The sequence below is a fragment of the Notothenia coriiceps genome, unplaced genomic scaffold (assembly GCF_000735185.1).
Source record: "Notothenia coriiceps isolate Sejong01 unplaced genomic scaffold, NC01 NC01_scaffold00020311, whole genome shotgun sequence".
In the NCBI taxonomy this organism is placed as follows: domain Eukaryota; kingdom Metazoa; phylum Chordata; class Actinopteri; order Perciformes; family Nototheniidae; genus Notothenia; species Notothenia coriiceps.
This window is the reverse complement of record NW_011353012.1, coordinates 120,205-129,583: the sequence shown is the minus strand read 5'-3', so window position 1 is coordinate 129,583 and position 9,379 is coordinate 120,205. Positions and strand designations below refer to the sequence as shown.

General features: G+C 38.9%; 1 protein-coding gene across 1 annotated transcript in view; it reads right to left on the bottom strand.

Annotated features, from left to right (window-relative positions):
• Positions 1-8,212, bottom strand: part of LOC104952654 (hepatocyte growth factor activator) — a 15,796-nt gene extending 7,584 nt beyond the window's left edge. The window contains exons 1-5 of the mRNA XM_010779511.1: positions 8,063-8,212; positions 6,704-7,005; positions 6,556-6,619; positions 6,115-6,208; positions 3,233-3,290 (exon numbers count right to left, since the gene is read on the bottom strand). Of these exons, the coding sequence (XP_010777813.1) occupies positions 3,233-3,290; positions 6,115-6,208; positions 6,556-6,619; positions 6,704-6,775 (288 nt within the window). The 5' untranslated portion in view covers positions 6,776-7,005; positions 8,063-8,212. The remainder of the gene's footprint in view (positions 1-3,232; positions 3,291-6,114; positions 6,209-6,555; positions 6,620-6,703; positions 7,006-8,062) is intronic.
• Between the last annotated feature and the right edge of the window lie 1,167 nt (positions 8,213-9,379).

Here is a 9,379-nt window from a genome sequence, read left to right as displayed (position 1 = left end):
CGATATCGGCCGATCGATCGGTGCTCTCTAAAAATGCTGATCGCATGACATAAAATACATGACACTTTTCTCTGTGTGCAGCAAAATAAGCTCGCCAAAATGGCTTCACCGGTCTGGCAGTATTTTAGGGTGTCCGAAAAAGACAATAAAAAAGGGACTCATCTAGAGACTCTGCACCGTGCTCTGATGCTGTTGCTTTCTGCTTTATGAATGTGGACAACAGAAAAAAAAATGGCCCCGCCCACTCGATCAGATCGGCGATCTGTATCGGCCCCAAAAATCGGTGCATCCCTAATTTACTCATGCTGCATGCATACTGAGTTGTCAAAGGCTGAGACACACTGGAACATCGTCTAACAATCTCAGACAGTTGATGTATTTTTCACGGTAACATTAGGATATTGCCAAACCCTAATCTCGATGCAAATGTCTCCTTTTTTTAATCTCGGTGACATGCTGGAGACTCTATTATATTACTCCTCTGTTGCAGGTGCTCCCTCACTCATAATTTCGATCGGGACCGGCAGTACGGTTTCTGTGCGCCACAGAAAATGAATCCAGATGGTAAGTGTACTAAACACAGTGCAGTTAATCAATCATGATACTGTCATGGCTATCCTCTAACTGTGTCCGTCCATGTTGATGTGTTTCAGTTTCTGTCCACATGTCGCGCAGAATCACAGACCCATGTCAGGTGACCCTCTGTCAGAATGGAGGGGTCTGCACACGGATCCCACACACTAATAAGTCTGCTGAGTGCTCCTGTCCGGAGAGCTTCACTGGCACACACTGTGAGCACAGTATGTACACTCTGAGATAGTTATTCTTTATGAATGACATGACTTCCACTGTTTTGTTATATATATCCTCCATTCAATCTTAACACAACACATCAGACTCTCATGGCCATCCCTTTTTAATTGTGCCTTCATTCAGTGTTTTCTTATCATTTTGCAAATCAGGAAGCTTACATACTTACTGCCGCAAAAGAAAATAAAGGTTCTTTGATAACTTTCAAATGTACAAACTCTGCAATTTGTCTGATTATGTTTATAGGAAACATATGCAGAGGGTTATGATTTCAATCTGATAACTTTATTCCTAGTCATGTTGAAAAATGAGCCCCAAAATGAATTCTTCACCTCTGAAAAGCAGGTTAAGGAACTGGCTTTTTCCAAGAGCTTGATGGTATTCATCAGTAAATTAAGTTTTGTAGGTTGAATTCAGTTCAATAACGCACATTGGAAAAAGGCATTATGCTCCCTGTCGGAAAAGCTTTGGGAATTGTTAGTGCGAAAGTGTCAAAACAATATTAAAAAAGCCTTTCAATGGCTTTTTATGTCACATGATTTGCAGATTGGTCATATTAAAATGATTTCTTCTTTTTATTTAAAATCTTGTTTGTCAAGCTCTTATTTCAAAGACCTAGAAAAGATGTCAGGCTTTACTTCTTCCCTCTCTTATCTCTGTTAAAGAAGTTTCCCCTTTAATTTCACACAGGTCTGTTATGAGTCATTTTGCAAATCACTCACTCAAAGTCCTTTTTGAATGGCTCTCAATCAAACATAAACACCAAAAAGACACACAAATGTTTCTAATTTGAATGCATCTTGCTCAGCTCAGCCATGAGACGTTGCTCTGCGCGCTCCATTGAGCTCTTCAATACCCTCTCACATTTCAACCTATTGCCTTTCATGCGTCCACAGAGAAATGCTATGAAATGGTACACCTGCACTATTATGAAGCCGGAGAGACTTGGGGACGAATTCACCTCCGTAATGTGGAACAGTGCACATGTGTGGCGGGGGAAATCGAGTGTGAAAGAGTCCGCTACACAAGTAAGACGTGTTTTCAGCTGCTTCAATCCTGTGCTTTTGTTGAGACGATGAGTGAAACCCAAGATGAGGATGTATTTACCGTAACCTAAACACTATGCACTACTTCCACAAACTGTCAGTTAGGTGAACCTTCTTTACCTTGCATGAAGAAGAATAAGCCACATTTGCAGGAGACACACATTAACTAACTACAAATGGAGAATAGTGCACTCTAAGGAAAGATGCCTTTTTTTCACAAGCTTTTTCTTACTTATCAAACCTCAAAAGATACAAGTGTCAGGTCTCCTCCCAGCCCGGGGACAGGCTTTCTCTCTTTGATCACGGCTCCATAGTTACAAGCCTAACTTTGCCGTGGAAGAAAAGACAGATTATATGACTCACTGTGACTCAGGAATGGTGTTTTAGGACACACCCCACGGGTCCATGAGGTACTTTCATCTCTATGGGGAGGATGTTCTTGGGCATTAATCAGATTCCCCGGCATAAAAGAGGGAGCAGGGAGTCGGTTTCATGCTCCGTGAGCCGAAACCGCTTTTTGTCGTGATGGTAGGGGCTTATCTTACATTGGGAGAAAAAAGATCTCCTTTAAGCTGAATGCACCTGCATGACCTTAGATTCAGCTTTGGAATGTAATTGCACTTATGTTTATTTTGAGTTCTCGTGCAGAGATATACAGATGTTGCGTCACGAGGTTCAGGTTCATTTATTTAATTTAAGCGGCATTCAATTACTTTCTTGTCTCTTAAGACCAGCACAGCTTGCTGACGATATTACATTAACATAGAGTATTGTCACCTTTCAAAGCTGCATGGAGCTCATTTTAGAATTTGTTTTCATATTTACACAACAAGCAGACCAACTATTAAGGGAAATATCTCTTGTCCCTTTAGCTGCTAAATGCTCTGCTATGTTGACGAGCTGGTTGCTAACTTTGTCTATCTGGTGTTTGTTGCTATGTAAATAGTGTCATTTATCAACACTTTGTTCTATAAAAACAAACAGCTGCTTGTTACGGCTAAAAGCGTGGTAGAGACCAAAATAGGAGCTAAAAGAGAGGAAATATTGAGCTTTGATGAGGTGCCCAAAAGCAAATTATTAAGTGATTGATGATGTGGCTTTGTATCTGCTACATGTGTAAATAAGCTGCCTGTCAACAAACGCCATATATGATATGTCAGTGTTTTGTTAATGGCTTGTTTCCACATCCCTAAATGGACCAAACAATCTCTTATCGTTGAACACGCATAGTACAGACATACATTTTGTGGAAATAAACAGTATGAACGCTGAATATGATGTGCCCTGTTTTGCCTTTGTGTGTTCAGTGTGCCGTTCAAACCCTTGTCAGAACGACGGGACGTGTCGACGGATCACAGCCACCCGAAAGGAGGTGTGTAACTGCAGGTGGGGCTACGGTGGCCCCCACTGCAGCGTCGGTGAGTGAAAGCAGACCTGTAGTAGCAGGAAGTCATTCTCTCTAAGTGTATCAGTCACGTGTTCATGTTCACACAGTGCATTCTTGTTCATTCATGTGTGTGTGATAATGGTTTGATTAATGGTGGCAGGTGGAAACAAGAGCGAGCTGCTGAAACTGATTTTTTTTTTAAGACGTGTTCTGACTAATTTGAGAGTGAAAGAAAGTAACCTGTCATTGTCTAACTGTATTCATGTCGCTGACATACTTCATTGGGAAATCAAGACATGATTGACACATATTTGTCTTGCATGTTTCTGCGTGTGTGTGTGTGTGTGTGTGTGTGTGTGTGTGTGTGTGTGTGTGTGTGTGTGTNCTGCTTTATGAACGTGGACAACAGAAAAAAAAATATTCTTCATGACCAAAGTTGGAATTGAAATAAAAAAGAAAAGTGAAATTTATGCTCGTCACCCTCAGAGGGTGACGAGCATAAATTTCACTTTTCTTTTTTATTTCAATTCCAACTTTGGTCATGAAGAATATTTTTTTTTCTGTTGTCCACGTTCATAAAGCAGAAAGCAACAGCATCAGAGCACGGTGCAGAGTCTCTAGATGAGTCCCTTTTTTATTGTCTTTTTCGGACACCCTAAAATACTGCCAGACCGGTGAAGCCATTTTGGCGAGCTTATTTTGCCGCACACAGAGAAAAGTGTCATGTATTTTATGTCATGCGATCAGCATTTTTAGAGAGCACCGATCGATCGGCCGATATCGATCGGCCGATATCGATCGATCGGAGCATCCCTAGAGTAAATCATGCAGTTGCACTGATCTATCTGCAAAACATCAGTAGACAACATGTTGATATTCAAACCACATGAGAGATAGAGCGGCCACAAGGTAGAGATGCTCACAGTATCTTTAATATTAAGTACAGTATGCTAAAGGTAAAGGTCGCTGTATAGCAGGTTGAACACACTTTATAAATATTAATAAAATAAAAAGATTACTTAAGAGGCTGTTTCATAAGTTTGTAAGATTCAGTTTGTGCTTATTGCAAGATGAGTGCAACAAAGAACTTAACAATTTCCGATCAGTTCAATTATTTTTTTTTATATATATAACCACAAAAACAGTATCCATAACAAAAACTGAATACATCAGTTACTGCAATCTGTTAACAATTCTTCAGTCATAACCGCCCAGAATTTCACTTTGGTGCAACCCTAATATACATTCATAATTCTTTCTTTGTAGCAATTTCTGGGCCAATTCATAATATTGCTTTATAGATTGAAAACTCATTTTGACAGATTAATTTGGCTTTTTTAAGAGAAATTCATGGAAAGGGAATGCCTTAACAGCTATAGGATTGGTTGACATGTAATTTGATAGAGACATTAACCCTCCTTCAAGATGAATTCTTACTTACTGAGCTCTTGATGATCCTCTTCAGTGCGTCCAATACTTTTTTTTTAATAATAAATTGTGCAAAACTAAGTACACTCCCATTATCCTCAAATGCACTTTATGTTTAGTGCTAGTTAGAAAGCTGGTGAATATGCTTAACATTACCTAAACATAAGCACATTTTTTTAAATGAGTATGTTAGCTTGCTGATTTTAGCATTTAGCTCTAGTTCTGCCTCAAAAAGTTGACGCTTAGTGTTGTTCTTGGCATTCAAATAGAGACACAACTACCTGCTTATTTTTTCCATTAACAGTTTCACAATAAGCATTAACTGCTTTTATGACATAAACCCACTTATATCGAGAGAGTCTTTTATTCACCCTTAAACGACGTCTTACAAGCAACAAGTACTAACAAGCCGCACTAACAATTTCTTTGTAACTGAAATGCGGTACTTTTGAATGCCACTTTGATTCTGTGAGAAAAAGAAAACCTCATTAAACCACAACCGACTGACACTCTCTTACTCTGTCAATCATCCACTTCTTTAATCAAAGCAACATCGGTATACTCCTGGTCCTGGACCGCTCGGTTAATCTGCAGTATAATGACAAACCTCTCCTGACGCTGAGCTCATGAACGCATCGCAAAAACATGCAGGGTCACATTGCAGTATAGGTGGACCGGGATGTTGGGCCATATATAATTGCATTCATGTTGCTCCAACTTGCTGGCACCCACCCTTCTTGTCTCAATTCCAAAGAATGAAGACTGGAAAAGCCTGTCAGCAAGTTTTCCAAAATAGAAAAATCTAATAAAAAAGGAAGATTATGTTGCTAAAACACAATCTAAAACAATACAAATGTGGTTTAACTGTGACAGCTGTTTATTCACCCGAAGGATGAGAATGTATGAACTACAGCCACAGCAACAGTTTACAGAGGATTTTCTATACTCTATCTAATGTCACCTTTAATAAGTGTAATACAACTATTATAATATTCCTGACAGGGCACACAAATCATTAGACGGCCATCCAGCAATGAGCAATTAATTAAAGCAAATTAGCTTATTAAAAAATGGCATTATGTTCCCCTATGACACAGTAAATCCCCCATTACTGTGACTGTAATTGGCAGCCACTACACACCCCAATTACACACTGCACTAGTGTCATCAGGAAATCACTTCAATTACCGCATTGCATGATGGAAAAAACCAGTGTTTTTGTTAATTTCAATGTCATGCCAACTTGAGGATAATTCATACAAACACCTAAAACGTAACACCTGCGGTCGGCGTTAGGATGAAGTATACAAGGCGTGTGAGTCAGCACAAAACCAAAATGTGACGAGGCAGCACTTCTACCTGTCACGTGTGGTCTAAGGCAAGTGTGTGGTAAGTTATTACCATTACACACAGGTGGTTGATTGTGAAAAAATAAAAACTCACCAGGGTTTGGAGGACCGGATGGTGAGGCAGTGGTGATGAATTCTTCCCCCCTGACGAAATGGGAATTTACATTCTTTGTTGTCTGTTGTTAGAACTGGCAACAGTGAAAGAAAACACAGCTTGTTAGTGATTTTCAGAGAACACAAACGAGTGAAATCAGAAACTGGCTGGAAAAAAATGCAATTCCCCCCCTGCACCTCAAACACAAAGACTCCTTTGACTTTGAATAGCTCTGATCATTGAATAGTAAATCCATCTCCCTAGATACCTAAATCTACAGGTAACAGACCTATACAAGCACTAACTCCGAAGGGATTACAGTTAAAGTTGCACCCACAACTTTATCTGTAAGCTAAAAATATATGACATTCACTGCCAGTTAAATGTGCACCATCCCTCTTTTCTCATCTAAATCAAACCCAGGACTTAGGTAAACCCTACCTTTCCGGACCCCGCTGTATGGCACTTGTGAGGTCATGGATTCATACCGAGCAGACAGTATGCGCTGAAATAAGTGAAAATAAGTTATTGCAATTCACTTTTCACGCCAAATTGATTAAAACAAGTAGGTAGGGTGGTTAAAACTTACCCCCCTTGAACTGAAAACACAAGGTAGAAAAAGTAATACAAAGTATGCCATCATGAAAGTTTGTTGGTCCATCCGGAGAAGCTTGTTTCCAGAAGTCCGAGGAGGATCTGTGAGCCTGTCACGTTATATCTGTCAGTTTCCAAGTGATCAGCCTGCGTTGGGTCATAGGAGACGTGGGAAACCCTGCAAGTATTATCCTGTCCCTCGCACTTTCAAGATGTATTGAGTAAACCCGTTGCGTCATTGGGCTCGTCTATCTCCGAGGCATCCTATATCCCGACTGGTGTTCCCTCTGCACCTCTCTGCAGACGCCCACGGTTTATCATTGTTAGTTATCCATGGAGAGAGCACAGACCAAAACTTTCCAGAGGCAGAGGCGGGGGGACTATCTGCTGCAAACTCCCAACTTTTCAGACTCAGGCACCGTGTTAAAGTAACTTTTTTGTACTGCAGTGTCACTTAACTTTATGCCTCATATGATATGTGTCAACTGTGGTGTCTGGATTTTGTAAACTTGTTTAGTTAATAAAGACTGAATAATATAATAGTAACTTTTGACATGTCTTTGTAAGTTTATCACCAGCAGTAAATTGCAGGTTAACTAAACTAATGGGATTAATGCATGTTGAGGTCTAGTTAAAACATATTAGGCTAACTCTACTGTTAAGTAACGTGATGTAGCCTCAGTAATATAATTAAACCAATTGACATACAGTATTATAACAACCCCTTTTTAAATGAACACTTACAGGAGAAACCACGACTAAGTTCAATTTTAATTCTGACATCAAATTCATTAGTTAGCTCGTGTCTTTAGCCCAGTTAACTTTAGCTAACGCGTGTCCCAAACAGAAATGCTAACCTTACGGGTCCCACATAATGTATTCTAAACGAATTAAAGTAAATGGGTTGAACAAAGTTTGACTTGGAAGTTCAAGGCTGTCGTGATCATTTTATAATTAATTGCAGAGGAAATTAAGTCAAGTACCATGAGTCATGCCGATGTTTAAGCATGCTTAGAAGTTAGCTTAAATAACGCTAAGCTAAAGAGGAAAGCTGGCATTTGGTGTGCTAACAAACAGTGCTGTTTAACTGCCGATACCTACTTGTCACAGACAGTATGTTACCCTGGGAAAAGTAGTGCTAGCTGATGTCACAACAAAAGAGCACAATGTGGAAGCAGTCTAGGCATAAAAACATTCACAGATGGGCCATTGGGTTATATCTTGTTTTTAAAATCAGATAAGCCAAATGTAAGGTGAATCAAGGATAAGGCAGAAAGTACAGTTCTCATCTAGAACTCAATAATTACAGGCCCTTTGAAATAGGACAAGTATGAAAGTGAAGAGCCCAACCAACCTTGTGTGTTGTCGGCATTCCAGCAGTGACATGCTGTGTCAAGACAAACTACCCATTCCCATCATCTAACCTCTAATTTTCCCCAGCTGTAATGATCTCCTTCCAGATGCTGAGCTAACAATACAAAGAGGAGGTTGGACAATTGAACAGCACCTTGCATTGGTAAAAAAAAAAAAAAAATCCCAGGTGAAGGTAAAATTGTTCAACTAAGACACCTCCAACGTTAATTATTTACAAGTCCCACTAACTTAGCAAACACATTAAGCTGGCCAAATATGACGAGAAGAAGAAGAATTCAGGGCAGAGATTGTTTTATGTAAGACTTGGGGTAATAAAGTACAACAGAGGAGTATTTCAACTATTTTTTCACAAGGGTGTTTAGGGGGTTATTACAGGATGTTAAAGGATTCCTTTTCTGACATAAAACAATGAATTAATCCTATAAATTATGCACTTACAAACGAAAAGAGAACTTTTGATTCGAATTACAGCAAACAAAGCTTTTTAATCATTCAACATGTGGACAACCTCACACAACCACAGAAGCAGGAAGTACAGGCAACAAAGGTACCATCATGTATTATCTGTAAAACATAAGAAGAAAATATATACAAAAAAACTTAAATATGCAAGAAAAATTGTGATTTACCTCCCTTTTGATCCTATAACAAAGTACGATCTAGCATATGATGCCAGAACATTTGGTACCACTTTCTAACAGGGTAACAGTAGTTTGACAAAAATGTTTTAGCCCAAGGTGCTCTTACTAGATGAATATTTTTTATCTTTCCACTATATCTCACAGCCTTCCTCAGCAGAAGAAAAGCTAGTAAATTGACATTAGGTCAAGATTTTTTGTTCAAACTTTAAGTTGCAATGAATAGCTTAATTAATGGTATTATTTTAGATTTTGGTTATACTTTTGAGTTCATTCAATACATTTGTTCAGAGCTTCTCATCTACATCTCACAATTTTCCTAACCGGCGAGTGTCTTTAAATGTAATTGATGGCATAATCAAGGTATTTTAATTTAGCTGTTCAATTCATACTGATAGCTTATAAGAGAGTTACATTTATAATAAACCCAATAATGACAACTTTCAATCCTAAATGCCTATTAGAAACTGGTACCATTAAGTTAATTTCAGGCTTCTTCCATTGTTGTCCTTAGTCTAACATGGCTCACAATAGAATGATTTTGAACTTCATTATTAAACTAAAGCATAACAAAAACATCACTGCCTAAAAATTACAACCAGTACTAAAAATCGACAAGAATACGCCAGAATTCGTAACAAATATACAATATCTATCAC